The sequence below is a fragment of the Capricornis sumatraensis genome, chromosome 15 (assembly GCF_032405125.1).
Source record: "Capricornis sumatraensis isolate serow.1 chromosome 15, serow.2, whole genome shotgun sequence".
NCBI lineage: Eukaryota > Metazoa > Chordata > Mammalia > Artiodactyla > Bovidae > Capricornis > Capricornis sumatraensis.
In genome coordinates this window covers 28,554,240-28,580,816 of record NC_091083.1, presented here as the reverse complement: position 1 = coordinate 28,580,816, position 26,577 = coordinate 28,554,240, and the positions used below count along the sequence as shown (strand labels likewise).

General features: G+C 39.0%; 1 protein-coding gene across 2 annotated transcripts in view; it reads left to right on the top strand.

Moving 5' to 3' along the window:
* The window catches only part of ARHGAP21 (Rho GTPase activating protein 21), a 75,301-nt gene extending 49,918 nt beyond the window's left edge, over window positions 1-25,383 (top strand). For both annotated transcript variants that reach the window (XM_068987828.1, XM_068987829.1), the window contains 17 exons: window positions 1,811-1,969; window positions 2,107-2,209; window positions 3,784-3,820; window positions 6,558-6,683; window positions 7,797-8,081; window positions 10,373-10,437; window positions 10,540-10,676; window positions 11,473-11,615; window positions 12,349-12,504; window positions 12,635-12,713; window positions 15,052-15,125; window positions 15,203-15,292; window positions 16,894-17,019; window positions 17,214-17,255; window positions 17,578-17,683; window positions 19,614-19,645; window positions 22,922-25,383. In XM_068987828.1, the coding sequence (XP_068843929.1) occupies window positions 1,811-1,969; window positions 2,107-2,209; window positions 3,784-3,820; window positions 6,558-6,683; window positions 7,797-8,081; window positions 10,373-10,437; window positions 10,540-10,676; window positions 11,473-11,615; window positions 12,349-12,504; window positions 12,635-12,713; window positions 15,052-15,125; window positions 15,203-15,292; window positions 16,894-17,019; window positions 17,214-17,255; window positions 17,578-17,683; window positions 19,614-19,645; window positions 22,922-24,613 (3,452 nt within the window). In that variant the 3' untranslated portion in view covers window positions 24,614-25,383. The remainder of the gene's footprint in view (window positions 1-1,810; window positions 1,970-2,106; window positions 2,210-3,783; window positions 3,821-6,557; window positions 6,684-7,796; window positions 8,082-10,372; window positions 10,438-10,539; window positions 10,677-11,472; window positions 11,616-12,348; window positions 12,505-12,634; window positions 12,714-15,051; window positions 15,126-15,202; window positions 15,293-16,893; window positions 17,020-17,213; window positions 17,256-17,577; window positions 17,684-19,613; window positions 19,646-22,921) is intronic.
* Window positions 25,384-26,577: the final 1,194 nt, after the last annotated feature.

Below are 26,577 nucleotides of genomic sequence, written 5' to 3'. Positions count from 1 at the left end.
TAGCCTAACTAAAATTGAATTTGGTTGATATAGCCTTGTTGACACTGGCAATTAAAACCAATTCAGAAATCTTAGAGCTTGTAGGATAGAGCTGGATCACAACGTTGTTCTTCACAGCATCGAACTTGACTTCCATCACCAGTCATCCACAGCTGGGCGTCGTTTTTGCTTTGGCTCCATCTCTTCATTCTTTCTGGAGTTATTTCTCCACTGATCTCCAGTAGCATATTGGGTACCTACCGGCCTGGGGGGTTCATCTTTCAGTGTCATATATTTTTGCCTTTTCATACCGTTAATGGGATTCTCAAGGCAAGAATACTGAAGTGGTTTGCCGTTTTCTTCTCTAGTTCAGGCGAACTTAGTTATCTGAAAGTTACCCAAAAGGCATGGGCCTGGGTGACTAAACAATAATTTTGAATTTAATATTCACTCTTTCTAGTTCAGATTTCCCAAGTTTGAGTTGGCATCTTCTTACTAGATAAATTTATATGTTTCAAGTGTAACAAAACTGCTCACCACAGAATAATTTTAGATGTTCATTTATCTTCCTTTTGGTAGTAGTGTTGGCTTTTATTCTGTAACATTTCAGACTGATATATAGCATCCCTTGTAGAATACTATGCTTATTTACTTAGGGAAATAAATTTAAAAAAAAAACTTTGTACTTATAAAAATTATAGAATCATTTCCCTCAATCAGATTTTCTGGATTTTCAGCTAGTTCCTTTAATATTGAAAGTAGGTCCAATAATAACTACACTCTCAGTCAGATCTGTCAGTTTTTAAAATAAATTCCAACCTCAGAAGCCCCCTAAGAAATCTCCGGCTTATGAAAGCCTCTAAGTATTTTATGTTCTTACATAAATTAAACAGATAATTTTACCCCTATTGTGGATTTATTGTTGTAGTCCTCTTGAGCTATAAATGACCCTTCTGATAATCCTAGCCCAATTTCTTTATAGGGAATGAATTTAATATCCAGAGGAATTAAGTAGCTTTCACAAAGTCCAGCAAAACAGGATCTAAATCCTTTGACCAGCAGCTCAGTCTTCCCCATTCCTAACATCTGGCTTATTCTTTGTGCTAAAATTAATCATCCTAAAGATAAATTTGTGAAATCAGTACCTAATATATATTAAATTATTTTAAGGTAAATGTTAGATTCCTTGAAATTAATGTTTCCAGCATTTGTCAGCTCGCAAGCTGGGTCATCTTTCATACACACGTACCTCTCACATTCACACAAACATGCTGCTTTTACAGTCTGGGTTCTGAATACCTGTGAACTTTGGTATCTTGATGATCAGTTTGGTGACAGTATTAATTGTTTGGTGAAAGTGTTAGTCGTGTCCGACTCTTTCCGACTCCATGGACTGTAGCCTCAGTCCATGGAATTTTCCAGGCAAGAATACTGGAGTGGGTTGCCATTCCTTTCTCCAGGAAATCTTCCAGACCCAGAGATCGAACCCAGGCCTCCTGCATTGTAAGCAGATTCTTTACCATCTGAGACATCAGGGAATTCTCTTAATTGTTCAGTAGAAGCAAACAATTTAATTTTGGGTAAAAGCAACTCATTTGATTTCTTCGATCATATTCTTGGAATTCTTTGGAATTTAGTAATTCCAAACTAGAGTTGAAACTGTGTGACTAGACTTTTAACAGATGACTCTGTCATTTACTGTTATTGCTGTGGTGTTCAGATCTCTATCTGGTTCTTTTAATACTGGGTACCACTGATTAGTTCTGTCATTGTTATCATTAATGATGATGCCATTTAACATCCCAATATTTATTTTCATTTTGTCTTATAGATGAACCTACCAGCCCTAGCATCGATCACGACATTTCTCACATCCCTGCCTCTGCAGTCATCTCTGCCTCCACCTCCCAGGTACCCTCCATAGCAACGGTCCCTCCCAGCCTCACAACTTCAGCTCCATTAATCCGACGTCAGCTCTCCCATGACCAGGGTACGTTTCATTGAGTAGTTACGTGAATTGTCTCACATTCTCAGTTTTCCACTTAGGGTACTGTGGTGATCTTCTCGCCGTGAAAATAGAATCTGGAAACTACTTGCACATATCTGAATGTTGGGTTTTACTTGCAGAATCTGTTGGACCTCCCAGCCTGGATGCCCAGCCCAGCTCAAAGACGGAACGATCCAAGTCATATGATGAGGGCCTGGATGATTACAGAGAAGATGCAAAACTGTAAGTCTCAAGCGTGTGGTTTTAAATGCCTGTTAGTGGGTGCTCACTATGCCCTTGACATATAAATACGGAATTTACTGCTGTACTTTCTAACTTCAACATTAGAAATGCAAATAAAAAATAAAAATTGTCACGTGATAATACATGCAATTGAATTTTTTTTAAAGTGTTTAAAAATCAGTAATAGTATTTTATGATACAAAAATACACATAAAATTATTCCTGCTTTAGACCTCTAGTCATGCAGTCCTACTCTCAGACAGAGCTATGCTATCTTTTATGTAATTCCAGAGCTGTTCCTTGCTTAAAATCATACACGTTTGTATATGCTTATATACATTCATGTGTGTATTCTAGTTATTTTTATAGACAAGTGATATGTGCTCTATACACGGATCTTGGAGAGCTTTCAGTGTGTGTATTCCTGGCTCATTCTTTTTCATGATTGTTTAATTTTCCACTGAGGAGTTACACTGTAATATATTTAATTGGTATTCTGTATTCTATTAATAGACATTTTGATGATCAAATCTTATCCCACAGCAAATAATCCTTCGTAGACTATATTTATACATAGTTCATTTAGCATATATGTGTGTGAGTACAGTTGGAAAAAGGATTGTTATATCAAAGGCTGTGTATATTTTTAACTCCAAAATTTATTGCCAGTTGCTGTCCCGTTTGCTCTTCCTAGACTAGCTGCCTTAGGGGAGTGTGTGAGGTGTGGCCAGGGCAGTGGCAGTGACTGGCAGGGGTTATTCTTACGATGCAGAATGGGATGTATGAGCCATCTTCGCCTTTACTCCCCCTTACAAAAAGATATTGGTAACAGCTTCGTTTCACAGTCAGCTTTATCTTATCCCAGCTATACTCTGCTTCCTGCAAAGACGGTGGGACTGAGAGGAAAGGACCATGCCATCTTCAGTCACACATTAAAATCCTGTGCTCCTTAAATGAATTTTGAATTACAGCACAAAACAGCTTTGTCCCATGAACTTAAACTGTTTTGAATAATCAGTGTGAACCTATCCTCCGAAGCCCTAAGCTTTTTTAGTGGCTTTCAGAGTTGTTCTCTGTGCTGAAACATCCAGAACAGGGTCAGAGGGAAGAGTGGTGACCAGCCCTAACGCGCTTGCTGCCGCATGTCCACAGGCTGGATGAGTGTGCACGTGCTGGTCTCTCCGGCCACTGATGGGGACCACGGACATTATTGACAGTGGGGAAATCCTTAGTAGAGCATTAAGCTATGGGCAACTAATAACATAAAGCCCAATGCTTAGTCTGAGTAGCTTTTTCTTTGATCTAAAAAAACCCAAGAAAACAAAATCTCACCTTTTATACAGAGATGGTTTTAACTTACAGTTTAAGAAAGCTCTGTCACAGAATCGAAAGTTTAAGTACTTATAAAATTGGCTTTTTTTCCTTACTTGCATTGAACCCTGAACACTTACCATGGTAAAAATGAAAGGTCATCTTATTAATGAAAGAGTAGTTGTAATAGTTAAATTACTTTTACATCTTTAAGTTATTTTTGTGCACTTATTACAAATATTGATAGATTTCTTTTCCAACAGGTCTTTTAAACATGTATCTAGCCTGAAGGGAATCAAGGTAGGTAGTCAATATTTTTAAAATACAAGCAAATGATAAGTGTTTCTATTAACTTTAATTTACTTTTGCTCTTCATAGAGAATTGTTTATCATTGGGTATTTTATATTTAAGTGTCATAACCCTTTATTCTGTAAGCTTCAAATGCATTTGGAAAATTGCCTTCTAAGTTGTGATTTATAAACGTATTCATCAAATATATAATACTTCACATACATTGTGCTGATTTTCTTATTTTATTGATACAAGTTTATGGAGAGAACTCTGACTGTCCAGCAGGATGTTTGTTTTTCTGTCCTCAACATTACTTCACTCATCCACCACCCCCTCAATGTAATCCACCCCATCCACTCTTATCTACCCTCCCCTCATACCTTTCCCTAAAAGTTATTAGACAGGAATTTTGTTATTTTGCCTTCTTCAAAAACATTAGGGTCTTCACTTAAACTCACACTTTCTGCCTCCCTTACCCTTATCTTAATAAACACCTTAACTGTTTTTTAAATTTATTTTTATTTATCTGGCTGCTTCGGGTCCCAGTTGTAGCACTCAGGATCGTCACTGCATCATGTGGGATCTTTGTTGTAGCTCATGGACTCTGTAGTTGTGGCACGTGGGCTTAACTGCCCTATGGCATGTTGGATCTTAGTTCCCCAACCAGGGGTCGGACTCACGTCCCCTGCATTGCATGGCAGATTCTTAACCACTGGACCACCAGGGAAGTGCCAATAAATATCTTTTTACTTGGAACATTATCCTATTGAACACAAACACCTACATTTCTTCTTTGGATTCCATCACTTTTCCCTTTCTCAGGACCCTTCTCTCTTCTGCAGAATCACTCTTTCCAGTGGTTCAGTCACCAGCATGTAAAGGCATGTTCTACTACTTCCTGTATTTAAAAGAAAAACCTTCCTGGAATCTGCAACCCCTTTCCCCTATTTACTGCTCCTATTTTACTCTTCCACAGCAAAATTCCTTGAGAAAAAATTGTCTGTGGTTTCCACTCCCCCATGTCATGTCTTTCTCAACCCACACATATCAGGATGGTACTGTTCAGGCCGAGGTTACCAATAAAAGACTAGTTGCTAGGGGTGTGTGTGTGTGTGTTGCTGCATTAAGTCTTCTCATAGCACCTGGGCTCTTTGTTGTAGAGTGTGGGGTCTAGAGCACACCGGCTCAGTTACCCTGCTGCATGTGGGATCTTAGTTTCCGGACCAGGGATCATACCCACATTCCCTGCATTGGAAAGCAGATTCTTGACCCCTGAACCACCAGGGAAGTCCCTAGTTGCTTGGGTTTTTAACACATTTGACTTTTCAGGAGTATCCAGCATGATTTCTCACCTCCTGAAACACTTTCTTCTGCTGGTCTCCGTTTCTGCCTCTGCCTAGTATATAAAATGTTGGAAGGTCTAGTGCTGGTTCTGACTCCTCTCACCTCTCCATCTACCCTCATTTTCTCAATGATCTGACCCAGAGATCTCCCCAACTGTATATTGCTAGCCTTGACCTCTTCCCCAGACTTCAGCTCACGTGGGCTCCTGCCCTGCACCATCTGCAATGGGATGTGTAATGAGCAGCTCAAGGTTTACACACCCAAGAAGACTTAGATGACTCCCCCAGACATGTATCCCTCAGCTTTCCCCATCTCTCAAAATCTGCTTCAGGTCACCTAGTTGTTCAAGTGCCAAATACAGTAATTAGCCTGTTTTTTCTTTTCCATTTCACATGCCAGTCCACTCCACCTCCAGGACGTACCCTGAACCTTTCCATTCCTCTCTGTCTTCATTTTTGCTCGTGTAGTCCCAGCTCCTGTCATCCCTTACCTGGATTCCTATAGGTTGTCCTTTCATAGTTGTCCTTTCAAATCCACACTCCAGGTAGCAAGCAGAGCGACCTTCCAGCTGTGTGATCAGATGGTATAACTCCCCTGATGCATCACGTCATGGTCTCCCCGCACAACACTTCCTGCCACAGCTTGGAGGATCCTGAACAATCCATAATTAGCAGTTTCTCTTACTCCCATGGAAAAGTGAACATTTAAAATGATAACAGTGAAGGACTTCCCTGAGAGTGCAGTAGTTAAGATTGCCTGCCAACACAGGGGACTTGGATTCGACCCTCAGTTGGGGAACTAAGATCCCACATGCTATGTGGCACGGCCAAAAAAATAAAACAAAAAGAAAAGGTGGTAACGATGAATGTATATTTATTAGCTATGCACTCTCCCTAAATTTTTTCTTTCCCCTGACCTTTCATGGTTACCCCTTTTAAAAATGTTTTCTCCAAATTTCATCTTACATGTTCTTTCTGCAGAGAAGACTTGCTTCAGCAGCACCAATTTATAGCCGCTCCTTGGTTGTTCCTTTTATTGTATCTCACTGTTTCATTCCCCAAATGGCACTAATCACAATCTGATCATTCTCTTGTTTTTTGATTTTTTATTCTACTTTGTCTTTCCTCACTAAAACTGTGAGCTCTTCAGAACAGGAAAATTGTACTATTTCTGTTGTTTTTTAATGGTTAAAAAAAATTCCTTCAGGTGACTTTAAAAAATGATGCTCATCTTAAAAATAAATAAATAAATAAATATTTTTCTTATGTAAAGGGGTTTTCAAAAGTAGCCTTTCATTTGGAAGATTTAGTAGAAGACTTTCAGCAAAGTAATTTCGACATGCAAGTATTTCCAAAGGAAAAAGCTGATATTTTGCTGTGTTTTCTGTGACCTTTTCTATAGATCTTAGACAGTCAAAAGTCATCAGAAGATTCCGGATCCAGGAAAGACTCTTCCTCAGAGGTTTTCAGCGATGCTGCCAAGGAAGGGTGGCTTCATTTCAGGCCACTCGTCACTGATAAGGGCAAGGTAGTACATTTTTTCAGCTACCATGAGCTTGTGAAATGCAGGCCCTGAAAAACAAAGCAGTCAGTCTGTATACGGAAAATGGCAACGTATACATAATAAGAAGAGTCGAAAACATTTATAAGTATCTTTGTTGACATACAGGAAAAATTGTTTTAAAAAATTCTGATCAGTGATTTAATTTAATATCTTTTAAAATTTAATTCCTCTTTCTTTATATCAATTACATATGGAATATGTTATCTTTTATCTTGGCAACATTAAAGTGACATCATAGTATTTAAGAAGGAACTCTGCTTCTCATTAAAAAATTTATTACCCATGGATTATCACAGGATAGTCCTTTAGGGAGTGGCAATTCTCCATGTTAGTATTTAAAAACTTTTATTCAGCGTCTTCCAGTTTACTCTGTTAAGTTGCCTTTAAAATAGCTTTATCATTCCATTTATTTTACAAACATAAAAGATATTTAAATGAATATCACAGTATCAATATATGCTTCATGAAGCAGATAACAATATAATAAAAACTTTACCAGAAAATTCCCTACAATATTTGGGCAGTTAATTTATAAGAAAACTATAATACTGTCCAAAGAGTATCAAACTTTTCTTTTCTTTTCTTTAGAAAACCCACCCTGGATGTTGTTGCTTGACCATATAAAATTGATCAATTTTGTTAACTAAATTCATCACTCGTACATATCATTTTGGAGTCACCTTATGCAGTGTTTATCATTTGCATGATCTAAGCCTTGCTTTCACTCAAAAGATTTTTCTGACTGATCTTTTTCCTTATTTTCTATTTCCTTAAACATTTTTTAATATATTTTGCTACACTCGCTTTATCCTAATTAACTTTGTTCATTTTATTTTCTGGACCCAGTTAAAGTTGAGGTTTCACTACCCTTGATTGTGATAGGAATGCAGTGCCCCACTTGGTTTACGTTACACAAATTTTGCCTTTCCTCCCCTAACAAATACACGTTGACGTAAAGCAGACACCTGGCACCTTGGGTTAACATTTCTGTATGTTAACAGCTCTGCTCGGTGTGTCTGTTCTGCACCAAGATTTAGCCGAGTGCTGAGTCTGTCTGATTTGTCTCTTGTTCTCCAGCGAGTTGGTGGAAGTATTCGGCCGTGGAAGCAGATGTATGTTGTACTTCGGGGCCATTCGCTGTATCTGTACAAAGATAAACGAGAACAGACGACTCCATCTGAGGAGGAGCAGCCCATCAGTGTTAACGCCTGCTTAATAGACATCTCTTACAGCGAGACCAAGAGGAAGAATGTCTTTCGACTCACCACGTCTGACTGCGAGTGCCTGTTTCAGGCTGAAGACAGGGATGACATGTTAGCCTGGATCAAAACCATCCAGGAGAGCAGCAATTTAAACGAGGAGGTGATTGTCCAAAATGACATCAATAAAACCAACAACCTTCACAATGGTTTTTTAAAAGAAGACTGAAAGAATCTGATACATCACTTAAAAAAAATTATAGTATGCTATTTTCACTTAAAAATAGGTGACCAGAAGGAAAACTCAGGGAATTCCCTGGTGGTTGACTGGTCAGAACTCTGTGCTCCCATTGCTGAGGGCATGGGTTTGATCCCTAGTCAGGGAACTGAGGTTAGGAACCTCAAGCTGTATTCCTCAACCCCAACCCCCACAAAAAAAAAAACAAGAAGAAGAAGAATTCAGTGTACATATTAATATTTGTATTATTTTCACTTACTGGAAAATCATCATTACTGAGCTAGAGAAATAGATAATTCAGATATTCTGCATCCTTTGTCAAACAGTGAACTGATCAAAGATCTAGGTTCCTAGTCCTGGTCATTACCTTAATGACTAAATACTCTGTTTCTTTATCTTAAGACCAGGATTGTTGTGGGGCTTAAGTTACACTGAAAATGCTTCTCAAATCGCTGTGTAAATTCAAAGAGATACTGATAGTGTGGTTTTTTTTTTTTTAATGAAATGGTGCAGGCAAGAGTATAATATAGCCTATAGTAATACAATAATTAGATTCTAAGAAAACTTGCATTATTGGAAATCGTGTGATAAGCCAACTTTTCTTTTTAATAAGGAGTTTCTGACTCACAGCCATCAAGATATTTCTACAGCAGAAATTCCAGTAGTGAAGATACTGTTTTTACGTGTACATAACTATAAACTCTACAGAGCAGATTCAGCAATGATTAAGTCTAGATTTCTCTCAAGGGTGCCTTTTTCCTATCAACAGTTTTTCTTAGATATTGTTCTCCTTTTGTGTGACCCGTTGTTATGACAAAAAAAGAAAAACACAATGTTCTTTCCTCTTACAGTATTCAGGAACACCTACATCAAGCATAAAATTATGCAAATTATGTTTTCAAATTTAGTCATTTCCATTATATCTGATTTAAATCGTGAAAACTTAGTTCATAAGAAAAATGCCTAATTTTTTTCCTCTGATAGTATATACTCTTTCTTGTTTGTCACTAACAATGAACCCCAGATCCGTGTCAATACAACCCTTTTTCTACAACCACCACTATAAAAAAACATTAGTGAGTTTTGTCACAGTAGAGAGGGAAAATCAGAACTTGGATATAGATTTCAGCTCTAAGTAGCAATTCACAGGAGTTCCTGTTTGAATCAGCACCTGCTCTGTGCCAGGTGTCATACTGGGCAGTAGATGACTTCATCTTTGAGACGTAGGGCTGTTTTAAGGGTTGATGGAGGTGACGCTTACAAAGAATGCAGCCCAGTGCCTGGTAGGTCATGAACATGCACCTCATGCCAGCCATCATCACTATCATCTGATTTTTCAGACACAGATATGTCCACCCAGTTTTATAGCTCAGAAAGTAATAATTCACTGAGCGTATACCATATGGCAGTCAGTCTTTTAAGCATTTTTACGTTGGTTAATCACAGTAATCATATGAATGTGTCCCACTATTATCATTACCGTGTTTCAAACATGGGAACTATTTAACAAAGAGAGGTTAAGTAGTGTCCTCAAAGTCACATAGCTTGGAAGTGTCAGGACTAAGACTTACACCCAGGCAATCTTATTCTAGGTCTTAACCATATCCTTTTTCAGTTGGTAAATGAGAAGAATAGATTTGAATCCGACAATTTACAAAGCCTATATTCTTTGTAAATTATAATGTTCTCTATGATCGAAATGACAAGTAAAAAATATATTTGAGGACACATGTCAATATAGAGTTGGAATCAGTAGGGGAAAAAAATCATTATCGTATGGTCAGCTCTGAGTTTTCCATACAGTATATTGTTGAGGTTAAAAAAAAAAAAACAGTTTTGAGCTTTTCTGTTCTAACAATCTTTCTGGGGTTAGCAAGAAAATAACTGGCTCTCTGTTTCCCCATCATTTATTAAAAATGACAGATGAGTTCAATAAATTTGAACACTGGCAACTTGCTGGTTGTCTAGGTATTGCGGGGATACAGGAAATAAACGGAAAGCTCTTGGAAATGGGAGAGGCACTTGGAGCATTTGTCACTTAATGATGTTGGGTCATGATTTGAATAGAGGTTTTAAAACCACTCCATAGTGTCGATATTGAATGAGCAAAGTAGTATGGAGCCCCCCCACCCATACCCCCTGCCACCAAAAAAATGTAGGATCCCTATTTAAATTTAGAATTGGCTTTCTCATTTTACCTTCTGTTTATTCTATAGGACACTGGAGTCACTAACAGGGACCTAATTAGTCGAAGAATAAAAGAATACAACAGTCTAATGAGGTGAGAATCCCACCGTGCCTCCTAGGTCATTAGGATGTAAAAATGCATGTTCACAAAACATTGTAAAAATGTTTGTTCACAAATGTCCCTTTCTTTTGGCAGCAAAGCAGAGCCATTGCCGAAGACCCCTCGCCAGAGTCTCAGCATCCGGCAAACCCTACTTGGTGCTAAAGCAGAGCCTCGGACTCAGAGTCCACACTCTCCCAAGGAGGAGTCAGAAAGGAAGCTTCTCAGTAAAGGTACTGACACCAGTATTCCTAGATACATGTAGGATTTAAAACTGGGACCATAGGGACTTCTTTGGCAGTCCAGTGGTTAGGACTCTGAGCTTCCACTGTAGGGGGTGTGGGTTCGATCCCTGGTTGGGGAACTAAGATCCCACATGCCCCATGGTGCAGCCAAAAAAATAAATAAATAGAAAGTAAAATAAAGCAGGGATTGTAGTCAATCAACTAAAATCAGTTAAAAATATTTTTTAATAAAACAAAATTGGGATTGCAAAGACATTTTCATATTTTTCTGTGGACCTCAGCTCAGGGTGAACTAACCCAGAGATCACTGGTCCCTGGTCTAGGCTAGTGGGGCCTTTCTTAAGGTGGGAGTCCAAGACATCAGTTCTTGTTAATGCAATAAAGACCAAGAGAGGGAAAATCCAACACATATATACACGTGAAAAACTACCGGTTTGATTAATAATGAAGATCCAGGCACTTTCATTTTGAAATAGAATCAGTCTATTTCCTTTTGCTAAAGTCTCACTATAAAGATGTCACATTGATTGTTTTCTTGACTGTTTTAAGGAAAATCATGGTACAGATAGTCAAAAGCTGAAGAAGCATACATGATTCCAACTATTAATAGATTATCTGGAAGGTTGAAAGGAGTGTTATATTTGGAAGATAATAGAATAGAATATGTTTGATAAATAAAGTTTGTATTCTTTATAGAACAGGACTCTGACTTATATAAATCTGATTTAGATACTCTTGTTTCCATTTTCTCTTATGTCATTTTGTTTTGAAAAACAATCAAAAGATGATACCAGTCCTCCAAAAGACAAAGGCACGTGGAGAAAAGGCATTCCAAGTATTATGAGAAAGACATTTGAGAAAAAGCCTACTGCTACAGGAACATTTGGGGTCAGACTGGACGATTGCCCACCAGCTCATACAAACCGGGTAGGAGACACCGGCCAACCAGACTTCCTAAAGTCATTAATTCAGCAGTAGTCATATTGGGACCTGAGTACACAGCCCTGCAGATGACAGGGCGTGTCTGTTGGTCTGTTGAATATTTTCCTTGTGTTAACAGACCTTAGTTTCTCTAAGTGTTTTTGACCTGTATGAGTGTGTTGAGTAATTTTTGTAACGTTTTTTGCTAATATATTGACTCTGAAATGGAATAATTATTTAACCAGTAGGAATGTATTCAAAATGCTTGGTAAGAATTCATTTTCAAGTCATGTGTGTTTAAAGAAGCATAGGAACAAGGACTTGATTGAGAAAGTGTTACAGATGTAAATGTGTCTGTGTGTTTACAATGCGCATGTTAAGATTCATATCACGAGTGAGTGAATGTTATTCTAACCTTCTTCCCCTTTACCCTTCTTTTATTCAACTGAACTGTTTCCACATTCTCTTATTTGCTCTTATTTCCTCCTTAGACTTCTGTTACTATGGATTCTCCTTTCTGCCTTGACTGACTCATTCTCCACTGACTCAAACATCTCCTGTTGGTTTCATCTCTGCCCAGTTCTGCAATGTCTATATTCATTTTCTCTGTATCAAATAACAGCAATTCATATACTATTTCCTTTTTGATGGAAAGGGTCTTTAAGCTATGATACACATCTATTAACTGAAGATAAACATTCATATGGTGTTAAATAAATGTTTATTTCTTGTTTTGCAGTATATCCCATTAATAGTTGACATATGTTGTAAATTAGTTGAAGAGAGAGGTCTCGAATATACAGGTATTTACAGAGTCCCTGGAAACAATGCAGCCATCTCCAGTATGCAGGAGGAGCTGAACAAGGGAATGGCTGATATTGATATACAAGATGATGTAAGTTTGTGTCTTTTTTTTTTTAATTTGGGTATTTCTGTTTGAATTACTGGTCTGTGTTGTTGGCTTTTTTCCCCCCCTTTGGTGGTATTGACTATAAAAGTACTGTATTTTTATCTTGCATAACCAGAAATGGCGAGATTTGAATGTGATCAGCAGTTTACTAAAATCCTTCTTCAGAAAACTCCCAGAACCTCTCTTCACAAATGGTGAGTTTACCTCCACCAAAGACACCAGATGAAACAATTGAACCATACATTGTTGGGAACCCACAGCATATTCAATTAAACTGGGAGAAAATACTTTTCGTCAAAGGGAACAGGAGGTTTTGTTTAGTTTTTATTAGAATACAAAGCATAATTGTGTGTTATTTTTGTGATCTGGATTGTTTTTCCCTCCTGATACATTTCAGTGAAATGTAGAGTTTATGAAAAAATGATTACAGTTCATTAAAAATATATATTATTCTGTTCATTCATGTTTACAGCCAAGTTGAAAATACCTTTATTATTGTTCTCAGTGAAAAGCCTTCAGACATTTTACAGTACAATTAGTAGAAAAACATTTTTCACCCAAGCCTACTATTTGACTGAGATAAGACCCTGTAGCGGCTGTTGCAGTGAAGAGAGAGAAAGTGGACAGACTGATGTACCCTCAGCAAACTCACGTTCTAGGGAATTTCCTTTACTTGATAAGGCTTGTATATGCGTATGTGCTCAGTCACTCAGTCGTGTCTGACTCTGCAACCTCATGGACGGTAGCCCACCAGGCTTCTCTGTCCAAGGGATTTTCCAGGCAAGAAGTGGGTTGCCATTTCCTTCTCCAGGGGATTTTCCCAAACTAGGGATCAAAACAATGTCTCTTGGGTCTCTTGCGTTGGCTTGCTGCTGCTGCTGCTGCTAAGTCACTTCAGTCGTGTCCGACTCTGTGCGACTGCATAGACAGCAGCCCACCAGGCTCCCCTGTCCCTGGGATTCTCCAGGCAAGAACACTGGAGTGGGTCGCCATTTCCTTCTCCAATGCATGAAAGTCAAAAGGAAAAGTGAAGTCACTCAGTCATGTCTGACTCTTTGCAACCCCATGGACTGCAGCCCACCAGGCTCCTCCGTCCATGTGATTTTCCAGGCAAGAGTACTGGAGTGGGTTGCCATTGCCTTTTCCTTGCGTTGGCTTCAGTCAGTCAGTTCAGTTGCTCAGTCATGTCTGACTCTTTGCGACCCCATGAATCGCAGCACGCCAGGCCTCCCTGTCCATCACCAACTCACGGAGTTCACTCAAACTCATGTCCATCGAGTCAGTGATGCCATCCAGCCATCTCATCCTCTGTCGTCCCCTTCTCCTCCTGCCCCCAATCCCTCCCAGCATCAGAGTCTTTTCCAATGAGTCAACTCTTCGGATGAGGTGGCCAAAGTATTGGAGTTTCAGCTTTAGCATCAGTCCTTCCAAAGAATATCCAGGACTAATCTCCTTTAGAATGGACTGGTTGGATCTCCTTGCAGTCCAAGGGACCCTCAAGAATCTTCTCCAACACCACAGTTCAAAAGCATCCATTCTTCGGCACTCAGCTTTCTTCACAGTCCAACTCTCACATCCATACACGACTACTGGAAAAACCATAGCCTTGACTAGACGGACCTTTGTTGGCAAAGTAATGTCTCTGCTTATGAATATGCAATCTAAGTTGGTCATAACTTTTCTTCCAAGGAGTAAGCGTCTTTTAATTTCATGGCTGCAATCACCATCTGCAGTGATTTTGGAGCTCCCAAAAAATAAAGTCTGACACTGTTTCCACTGTTTCCCCATCTATTTCCCATGAAGTGACAGGACCAGATGCCATGATCTTCGTTTTCTGAATGTTGAGCTTTAAGCGAACTTTTTCACTCTCTTCTTTCACTTTCATCAAGAGGCTTTTTAGCTCCTCTTCACTTTCTGCCATAAGGGTGGTGTCATCTGCCTATCTGAGGTTATTGATATTTCTCCCAGCAATCTTGATTCCAGCTTGTGCTTCTTCCAGCCCAGCGTTTCTCATGACGTACTCTGCATATAAGTTAAATAAGCAGGGTGACAATATACAGCCTTGACGGACTCCTTTTCCTATTTGGAACCAGAATGTGGTCCACTGGACGAGGGAATGGCAAACCACTTCGGTATTCTTGCCTTGAGAACCCCGTGAACAGTATGAAAAACCCCAAAAACAGTATAGGATACTGAAAGAGGAACTCCCCAGGTCGGTAGGTGCCCAATATTGTACTGGAGATCAGTGGAGAAATAACTCCAGAAAGAAGGAAGGGATAGAGCCAAAGCAAAAACAATACCCAGTGTGGATGTGACTGGTGATAGAAGCAAGGTCTGATGCTGTAAAGAGCAATATTGCATAGGAACCTGGAATGTTAGGTCCAAAGACAACATTTCAAAGGCTATCTGTGGTCTTCACTATTTTGTCTTTCTTTTTAATCATAGTTTGAAATTGAATCTTAAAGGGAAACTTGATTACAGCTCACTTGAACAATTTAAGATGAATTTTTTTGTTCTTACTGTTGTTGTCAGATAAATACGCCGACTTTATTGAAGCCAATCGTAAGGAAGATCCTCTGGATCGTCTGAAAACATTAAAAAGACTAGTAGGTATTATTTTGTATTTTTGGAGGTACAACAAAAGTTCAGCATTTAAATCCATCATGCAAATAATATGTTTCAGATTCACGATTTGCCCGAACATCATTATGAAACACTCAAGTTTCTTTCGGCTCATCTGAAGACAGTAGCAGAAAATTCAGAAAAAAATAAGGTATGTAAACTCTTTATTGAAGAGATGTGTTTTCAGTGGCTTCAGTTGAAAAGACATGCTCCCCTGCTTCAGGCCAAATAATCAAAAATAGGTTATAATTAAACAAAAGCTCTAAAATACATAATATTGCTGGTTAAGTCCCTCTAAAGATCACCCTTAAAAGCAAAAGATCCCCAAAATATCAATTACCATTTTTTAAAGACGTTCTCTTTTATGTTTATCCAGCAAGAAAAATGAAAAAGAAAGTTTACTTTTTATTTTTCAACCTTAATATTTTGAATGTGCAATGCTTGCATAAAACAACAGTAAAAACGTATCAAGTAGTATACAGTGACAAACGACAGACATTTCCTTTGTTTTGGTTTAAACAGATAAGACCTTTTCTTTGTTTTAATACCACCATATTACCTTTATCAAACACACCAAAATTTAGTATTCTTTAATATTATCTTAATATTCTATTCATGTGTAGTTTTTCCTGATTGATTTAAAGAAATGGTTTTTTTATGAATATCATATGGAATTTAAAAAACCCACACACCAAATAAATGAACAAACAAAACCAAACAAAAAAATTCACTGATACAGAGAACACAGCAGTGGTACCAGAGGGGAGGAGGGTTGGGGATGCAGGGAAGGAGGGTGGGGGCTGAAGGCAGGGTGACAGGGTAAAGGGGATCAACTGTATAGTGATGGATGGGAACTGAATTTTTGGTATGCGTCCCTAGATCAGTTTGATTTTTTTTTTTTTAATTCTACAATGGTGTTTTACTCTCTGGTATGTTTCTGGGATTGGTTATTTAATGTTTTAATCAAATCTTGAGGTCAAAAGATTATACTAAACACTATAAGATATAACAAAAAAGATGTGTACCTTTGATAACTGGGTAGTTAAACAGGAATACAAAATATGGAAATAAACATACAAACATCTAGGTTTGTAATACTGAGGTATTCATATTGGTACAAGGATGAGCAAAAGGCTTTGGAAGTCTTGGTTGAAGTAAAGGTTTTATTGAAAGAATATTTTCAAACATTAGATTTTTACATATTCATGATCATAATGTACCACTTGGGCAAATTTGGAAATTTTTATATATTTATTTCCAATTTTTGGTTTTTGAGGAGAGAGGTTTTCCCTGTTCTTTTACAAATTTTATTCCCTTTGATTTTAATACTTTTGTCAGTTAATCCAGCTTTGGTAATACTTCTTTTTAGCTGTGCTGTGCAGTTCTCTGACCAGGAATCGAACTCGTGCCCCTGCAGTGGAATCGTGGAGCCTTAACCACTGGACCACTAGGGAATTCCCTATAATACTAGTTGTGAACTAGATAAATTGCTTTCAATCAAACACTTCTTGGAAAAAATGTCAGTTGTGTTGTATACTGTCATTAAAGCAAGAAAAAATTTACATATAGATTGGTTTATGGAAATCCCAACCAGGAAGTATTATTACTATTTTACACACATCAGTCAACCATTGTTTTGAATTCTTTTTCATCAAAAGAACCTTTCAGAAATAAAATGCCAAACATGCAATGGGAATTTAAGCTTACTTTCTTAAGAAACGTTATGATGTTTTCTAATATCCTTTGTTGCAGATGGAACCAAGAAACCTAGCCATAGTGTTTGGTCCAACTCTAGTGAGAACCTCCGAAGATAACATGACGCACATGGTCACTCACATGCCAGACCAGTACAAGATCGTAGAGACACTCATCCAGCACGTAAGTTCCGGCTTTGGCTCATTGAGAAAATTCTTTTTCATGAGCAGCTGATAGTTGGCAGGGTAGCATATGGTTATAATTTATTTTTTCCCCTAAGAAAAATTACTTTTTTTTCTGTGCTGTCCTCCAAAATATAGATCTGTTTAGGGGGTTATTTAATTTCTCTTTTTCACCGTCTTTATTTTAAATTTTAGCATGACTGGTTTTTCACAGAAGAAGGTGCTGAAGAACCTCTTGTAAGTATTGGCTGTCAGCGTTTATATACTCTGTTCTGGGGACACGTGAGATGCTGACCCTACAACAGTGTCACCTTCCTGCTTTGTATGCTATTGTCTGCTTTGCATCTCGGAAGCAGGTCTATATAGCACCTCAGTTTCTGATCAAATGAAAGTCCAAGTATGATGCTTGTTTGTTTGGTAACTAATTATCTGCAAACAGTGTAAAAAAATTCAGTATATGTCCTCCACTCAGTAATGTGTCTTTTACTAAATGTTGTTTGAATTTTAAAGAAAGTATCTGTGAAGAGATGATGAAGAGATCTTTGTTTATTAACCATAGACGACAGTGCAGGAGGAAAACACAGTAGACTCCCAGCCAGTGCCAAACATAGATCATTTACTCACCAACATTGGAAGGACAGGCGTCTCCCCTGGAGATGTATCAGGTAACTCTTGCCTGGGCAGTATTGATCTTTAGATTAAAAGCTAAATTTTTATAACATGAAAGAGCAAATCAATCATAAGTAACAATTCACTCTGATTTTTTTTTTCCTTTTCTTCTTCTCTTTTTCCCTTTCTACTAATAAAAGAATGTAATCTTCCTTTTCTGATTTGATCTTGATTATCTTCCAGTGACTGTAATGCCATGGGCAGTGCATGGAGTTGTAATGCTTGTCAGAAAGGAACTATGAGGGAAAATGAGCATGCAAACCACTGTTTTGTTCTTTTTTTTCTTTTTTTTTAAATTCACAGTTTCCATGTAATAGTCATCACAAGGTAAAACAGATACCCGCTACTGAGTATGTGGTTGCTGTGATGGCAGAAAGTGTGGTCTAGACTGTTACGAGTAATTCTTACCTCGAGCTGGATGTTCTGTTGAAAAAGCAGCAAGTTAACTATGTAAAATGCTCACGGGCAGCATTTCCATAAATGCAGTATATATTATCTTGTCACTACAGAGGTCACCGTAAAAGTCAACCTCTTTGACATTTTCTTCTGTTTTCTCTCGCCACCCTAATATTTGGTGAAATACGAGTTCTTGCAGGGTCTTTCGATGAAAGTTTTCTCTGGCCAAACTGTTGCAACTAACCTAGCATGTTTTACACCATGTTCTCCCTTTGTCTCTAGTTCGTGTTTTAGTCCTAAAGGGTTTTTCTTCCAGCACTTTACTGACACAGGCAAATGTATACTGATGTTGAACAGGCGAGATGGGAGGAGTCTATCACACGGTAATGTCGCTAGTGGATTCCGTGGTGTCCCTGATGGACAGCTGGAACTGTAGGAAGAAGGACGACTGTTGTCCACACTGTAGCTGCCTTGTCTGCAGAAACCCCCGATTCCTGTAAACGCACACCGAGCTGATCTGTGGTGTACATTTTCTCTTACGATTCTTGTAAACAGATCACGACTACTTTCTTAAAAGTTTTTCTGCTGTTTCTTGTTATTTCTGAAGCAGACCGTGAGGAGAAATAGCATGGTATGGTCTACCAGTTCTTAAAGTCATAAAGCATTGAGCCATGTGTTGAAAGGGGTGTGGCATGGGGCTCAGCTCATTAACTCTGAAAATCCATTTCCCTGAAGTTGAAAGAGAAAATTTCAAAAATTGATGTTGTCCTAAAGACTGCTAGCCCCTTCCTACCCTCTTTGTACTTGTACAATCTGAGTTTTTGCCAGACAGTAAAATGATGCTCTCCATTTTTCCATTTTCATAATAGCATTCGTTACTAAATAATTGGAAAACTGGTAGCAGTGTAACTAGTCAAAAGGATCCCTGACTGCACAGATGTGAAACCGGGGTCCAAAGCATAGAGATCAGCATGATTTAACATGACACCAAAGTGACCTAGAAGCAGGGTTATCCGAATGCATATTATGCATACAGTAAATGCTTCTCAAATTTACCATTGACAGTCTGACAAAAATCAAAGTAGATAACACCAAGTCTGAGCATCTCAATTTGTAGTGAGGGCAGCCAACAATCTCAAACGTTCTACATTGTGTATCAGTTTCAGATACAGGATGTGGTACATAGTGTGATTCTTCAAAAGGTCTTCGAGCTGCTTTATTGCTAGATTGAATACTTAGAAAATTTAATAAACACTAGTGTTTCTGTTTTGTTTAGTACAGGGCTCCTTTGCCATCCCTCTCATTGAGCTGATTCTGCCTACTATTCACAGCATCCTTTCATGGCGGTGGCTTTCTGTGGTGCAGCTTGCATCTTTGTGAGCTCTGACTATCCACTGTGTTCTATTGTTTTTTGAGTTTTGCTTTCACATTTTGTTCTGTGCCTGTCTCTTCCATAAGTTTTTGCATTGTTTGTGGAAAGCAGTAAAGAATCTGACCAATACTGACCGTGTTTTCCTTAACTTCCCACAGATTCAGCTACTAGTGACTCAACAAAATCTAAGGTAAATTGTTTCTTACAGTTGGGAAATATTTTAGGGGCGAATTGCTTTGTGGCTGATGGTTATGATTCATATGTGGTACACCCTTGTCTGTATCTGATGACACAGACTAACAGTATTATAAAGGGGAAAATTAATGCTTATAATATGATAGAGGAATACTGGATTGTGAATTGGGGGTGTTGGGTTTATCTCAGCATAGTTTACTGTAATACAAAGAAATAGGCATTTCCCCCTTTGTTCTTATATGTGGAAATTTTCTAAAAGAAATAGGCATTTCCCCCTTTGTTCTTATATGTAGAAATTTTCTAACATACTCAGAAGTAGACAGACTAGTATGAGTCCTCATTCAGTTCAGTTCAGTCCTCATTATCCATCCTCAATTAACATACGGTCAACATTTGTCTTACCTGCACCCCGACCACTTTCCTCCTCCTTGGGACTATTTTGAAGCAGATGCCAAACATTGTATTTCATCTGTAAACATTTCAGTAGTGATATAGACTTAATCATTATATATATATTTTAAAAATATTCTTGCCTTCTTTTCAACAAGGTCATTAATTTTGTTTTTACAGTCAATTTTTGTTTCACAGTTTGTGTTCTGTTGACAACACCACCAAAGTACACAACTATTTGAGTAGTTTTAAAGACATTCTTATAGTTAGAAAGTTTTTTATTTCAAATTTTGCTCTGCTGAGATAGTAGCAAGTAAAATTGTTAATAAAAATTTTTTAATGTTCTATTTGGAAATGAGACATGAATGTTACATATCATTTCTAAGCATAATGAGGTCACATATGACTAAATTGTAATTTAATTTCTTGCAGAAAATATTGCAAAATATTTAATGATATATCATTCACTATCACTTATATTGTGATTATTACTGTCTTAAAAAAAATTTTTTTATCATTTTTTTACCCTAACTTTTTATTTTGGAAATTTTTAAGTTACTGGAATAATAGCATTCAAACCTTTTGCCCTAGATTTTTCAGTTGGTAATTCTTGACATATGTGTATGTAATTTTTTTCTATGTCATTTGAGTTACTTATAGATATAACACTTTACCCCTACGTGCTTCCATGTGTGTCACCTAAGAACAAGGGCATTCTGTATAATTAGAGTATAATTATTGTACTCAGGCACTTAATGAGTGCAATACATTATTATTTCTAATGTACAGCATTTACACACATTTGACCAGTCGTCCCAACAATGTTTGTTTTTTTTTTCTTCTCTTATATACAGGGTGTAATCAAGGATCAATCCTTGCATTATGTTGTCATGTCTCCTTAGACTTACTTATTTTGGACCAGTTTTCCACCTCTTTTTGCCAGAATATAAGACTTCAGATTTAGATTTTTATGTTTAAAAAACGTTTTTGAAATTTCCTCCATCCCTCTTACTAGAAGCATATTTCTTAACCTGTAATTATAGCAGTCTCTTCATCTTAATCAATTATGGTGCAGATAACCAAATGATATATTTTTGTAACAATGTTTTCAATTATAAAAGAAGTAAAAGTCATTTGCTCTAACATAGAGGTGATCACAGAATCATCAATGTTGGGAATCTTAAAGATAATCTAATTTCTTTTCACTTAAATAAACAATGAAATTGAGTTGTTGAAAACTGAATCACTTGCTCAGTGTCATACGCAGCAAGTGAGGGAAGAACAGGCTAAAGAAACACCAGATCTTCTAATTCAGAGCCCAGTCATAGCCATCATTCCCTGAGGTCTTCAGCAGAATGTGAATGTGTTAAAATGTGAATAAGCATCAGAAAAGTCCTGGATAATTAGACAGTCCTTTAGAAGAACAAGGTTAAAGCGTCTGCCTGCAATGCGGGAGACCTGGGTTCGATCCCTGGGTCGGGAAGATCCCCTGGAGAAGGAAGTGGCAACCCACTCCAGTATTCTTGCCTGGAGAATCCCATGAACTGAGGAGCCTGGTGGGCTCCAGTCCACAGGGTCGCAAAGAGTCGGACACGACTGAGTGACTTCACTTTAGAAGAACAAAGTTCTGTACATCTGACTTGATTTTGGAAAGTCCTTTTTAATACAACAGCCTAAGTTTTTACTTTAATTTTCAAGACTTCAGTATAATAGTTCTAGCTTGTCTAAAATTTTTATGACAATAGAGAAACCATACTTTCAGCTTCTGACTCAGCATACTGGCTGCCTGCTCATCTTAAATGGGGTGTGTTAAACCAGCTAGGATTTATTGATACCCCTCTCCCCCATTAACTGAGCCTGTAAGCATTATGAATATGTTAATTAAATGGTCTTAAACAGTCATCTTCAGGAACCTGTTAGGCATAGCTGACTAAGCTGGTTGGCTGCACTGCCACTTTCTCAATACAGGGCATGACAGAGTTTCTATGGTAAGGATTTAAGATCTTGAATTGACCTTAGGTTTTTTGAACTTTCTGATTTGGTTGTTCCTTGAGATCAGTGAAGACATTACCAACCTAGTTTACCTAAGGCCGTTCTCTGCAGATCCAGCCTGACTGAACTAATAGGAACCCAAAAGTTCCCTTATCTTAATCAGCTTATGCGACACAGTATCTGTATCATGTGACATCTGTAATTAGAAAAAAGGTAGTCTTAAGATTTTAGTAACCAGCATCAGAATATTGACTATGAAACCTGTGTTCCAGAGGAAAGAACCTGTAGACCCACTGAGTATAGCAGAAGCGGGGATGGTCCATAGATACAGAAAAGTTAAGAACAATGGGGGGTGGGGGCCACCAAACACAAAATGTGTCCCTGAAAGACAGGTGTGTGAGCCCTGTGACTTGGTCAATAAATAAATATTAATTAGTCCCATTTCTAATTAATTGAAAATAAAAACTTATGTTAGGCACAAATTAAAAGGAGGTGTAAAAACCACACCTTGTTAGTACTTGGCTTTAGTGGTTAAGAAATAATTAGGGTGGGGGAGGGAAGGACTGGGAGTTTGGGATTAGCAGATGTAAACTATTACATATAGGATGGATAAACAACAAGGTCCTACTGTATAGCACAGGGCTCTATATCAATATCCTTGATGCACCATAATGGAAAAGAATGTCTATATGTATTATAACCGAGTCACTTTGCTGTACAGCAGAGATTGGCACAACCTTGTAAATCAACTATATGTCAGTTTTAAAAAGTTTTTTTTAATCAAGCAATAGCAATCACACACACACAAAAAGAAATATTTGGGGGGAAACCTTTTCAGAAAGTGAACTCGATGACGTTCTGTTCAAAGTGTTGTATCTCTGCTTCCCAGGGTTCTTGGGGATCCGGAAAAGACCAGTACAGCAGGGACCTGCTTGTATCCTCCATCTTCGCGGCTGCCAGTCGCAAGAGGAAAAAGCCAAAAGAAAAAGCACAACCCAGCAGCTCGGAAGATGAGCTGGACAATGTGTTTTTCAAGAAAGAAAACTCAGAGCAGGGTCACCACGACATTAAAGAAGAGTCCAAAAAAGAGAGTGAGACACCGGGCCGAAAACAGAGGACCGTTGCTCCCAAAGAAAACAACACGAAGAAAGACAGCAGCGGAGGCGGCAGAGCTGAGCAGAGGGCCCCGCGGGGGGAGAGCTTGGAGCCCCCGGCCCCCCAAAGCACCAAGCAGAGCCGGTCACCCACCCTGAGCTGTCGCCTCGCCGTCCTGAGAGAGAGCCCCAGGGCCCTCGCGGCCCAGAAGACCTCCCACCTGGAAGACACGGGGTCCGACTCTGGCACCCCACTCAGCACTCGTGCCCCGGCTCCCCCGGCAAGCTTTCCCACCAGGAAACCCCCCAGCCCCGAGCCCAAGCACAGCGAGCTCCTGGTCAGTGTCGGCAGCATCACCTCCGACTACGCTGGCGCACCGTCTGCTCCCTACCTGGCCGGCCTCGACTCCAGCCGGCTGAGCCCCGAGGTGCAGTCCATGGCCGAGAGCCGGGGAGACGAAGCTGATGACGAGAGGAGCGAGCTGGTCAGCGAGGGCCGGCCGGTGGAGACGGACAGCGAGAGTGACTTCCCGGTCTTCCCCGCCGTCCTGGCCTCCGACAGGCACTTCCGAGGAAAACTCCAAGAGGCGGCGAGGACCAGCCGGAGAAACTCAGAAGGCAGTGAGGTCAGCTGCACGGAGGGAAGTTTGACGCCGAGTTTAGAAAGCAGGAGACAGCTCTTCAGCTCCCATAAACTGATTGAGTGTGACACTCTGTCCAGGAAGAAATCCGCCAGGTTCAAATCAGACAGTGGGAGTCTAGGAGACTCCAAGAATGAGAAAGAAGCCCCTTCCATCACCAAAGTGTTCGACGTTATGAAAAAAGGAAAATCCACCGGAAATTTACTGACACCACCAGCCAGAAGCGAATCAGACAAACAAGAACCCACTTGGAAAACAAAAATAGCCGATCGGTTAAAACTGAGGCCCAAAGCCCCAGCCGATGACATGTTTGGAGTAGGAAGTCAAAAAACCATCGCCGATCCTGCCAAAAGGAAAAACATCAAACGCAGACACACGCTGGGTGGGCACAGGGATGCTACTGAAATTAGTGTTCTGAATTTCTGGAAAGCCCAGGAGCAGAGCGGGGACAGAGAATCCGAACTTTCAGCTGTGAATCGATTGAAGCCCAAATGCTCCGCCCAGGACCTGTCCATCTCAGACTGGCTGGCCAGGGAGCGGCTACGCACCAGTACGACTGACCTGAGCAGAGGGGACACGGGGGACCCCCAGCCTGAGAGTCTAGGCACCTTAGAAATACCAACCGGGGACCCGCCCCTGTCTTTCCAGTCCGATGCAGACAGTTCTTCCAGCACCTTGGCTTCAACTAACAGGGCCCCTCTTTCCGCACCACCACAGTCACCTGACCAAATAAATGGAGAAAGCTTCCAGAACACGAGCCAAAACTCCAGTTCTGCGGCCACGGTCCAACCTCATCAACTGTCTGAAACCCCAGACCACAAAGCACAGTTCCATCCCTGTCTTTAAACTGGGGGTCCTTTCTGAAGCGAATAAAAGCTACTGTTACAGTTTCCAGTAACTCTGTAAATATTTTCTTGTACCAGAATTGTTATTATGCAGCCTTCATTTGGGCTGGTTTCATCATTTTGCACTGTGAAATAGCTTTACGGTGCATTTCTACAGCCAGAAGAACATATATATATATATAAATATATAAATAAATATATATTTAAAATATATTGGATAGTTGTATACAAAGGAGCAAGGTATTTGTTGCAACTCACTGCATAGTGTGTACACACAAGATAACTGAAGAAAATCTCTGGCGTTAGAATGCGGCAGATGTGTTCTTTTGGTTTCATCACTAACAAAAGTGCCTCATCATAAAAATAATTTGGTTTTTAGGGTGCCATATTGTTAAAATTAGATAACGTACATTGAGCAAAAAAAAAGATGTTTTATTGGTAATAAATTTCATCACATTTACCAGTTTTAACACAGGTGGATACAGAACTTCCATTCTCTAGTCATTCCAGGTGGATCTCTGAGTTTTCTATTCCAACTTTTAATACAGTTTTTGAGTTTTGTGTGACTTGAATTTTTAATCTTTCTGTAAAATACGTAACTTAAATGAACATATTATATGTGTATCTTTTCTTCAGATACCAGATTTGATATAAATGTTGTAACATAGGTGTGTAGATAGTGACCTGGATGGAACTGGCTTCTTTATGGAGAAGAATATAATTCTGCATGAGGACTTAATGGATCCAAACCTGTGTCATGCCTGTGTGCATACCCAATTAAACACTGGAAATAAAAATTGTTTTGGTGAACTTTGTATGGCTTGAAACTTATTACTTATTAATATATAGTTGCTGCTGCTAGGTCGCTTCAGTCGTGTCCGACTCTGTGTGACCCCATAGACGGTAGCCCACCAGGCTCCGCCGTCCCTGGGATTCTCCAGGCAAGAACACTGGAGTGGTTTGCCATTTCCTTCTCCAGTGCATAAAAGTAAGAAGTGAAAGAAGTCGCTCAGTTGTGTCCAACTCTTAGCAACCCCGTGGACTGCAGCCTACCAGGTTCCTCTGTCCATGGGATTTTCCAGGCAAGAGTACTGGAGTGGGGTGACATTGCCTTCTCCGTATATATATAAACACTATTCATTTATAACTGCCATTATTCTAATTGTTATTTTAGTTTTTTAGATTTATTTGAAAAACATTTATTTATTTGGTTGCTTCAGACCTTAGTTGTATCACGTGGATCTTTCATTGTGGCACTCGGACTCTCTAGTTGTGCCACATGGACTCAGTAGTTGCAGTGTGTGAGCTTAGTTGCTTCTCAAGATGTGGGATCTTAGTTTCCCAACCAGGGATTGAACCTGTGTCCTGCACATTGCGAGGAGTATTGTTCACCACTGGGCCACCAGAGAAATCCCAGTTCTGCCTTTTAAAAATTACCTGGTCTTAACATTCCCCCCTCCTCTTTTTGGCTGTGTCTGGCAGAGATCTCTTATAAACGTTTTTATTGGCCTAACTTTACTTGTGTACACAGGTAATATTTAACTTTTCTGGCTGAAGTTATATATGCTGTTTACCTTTTCATAGAGATAATGAGTAAAGAGAATATGTATTTAGAAGTCAAACCAACTCTATACTTCCTAGATACATAAACTTGGACACATTATTTAACTTCTCTGAATTTATTCCCTTGTACAAACAATGATGATAACAGTATCTACTATAAGGGTTATTAGATTTAAGTGAGATACTGTTCCAAAATATTGCTTGCCTCACAGTACTTGCAAAATGTTTATCAAAGATATTCTTAGAAATAATGGGTACTTAAAAGATTATTAAATTTTACAAAAATCTGTCCAGTTTTAAATTTCACTTGTGTCTCATTTCTAAAAGTTCTGTTTAGTTGTCTCAATTTAGCTTAATCAGTTGTGAGATCCATTTTATCACATTTTAAGTCTTCTTTTATGT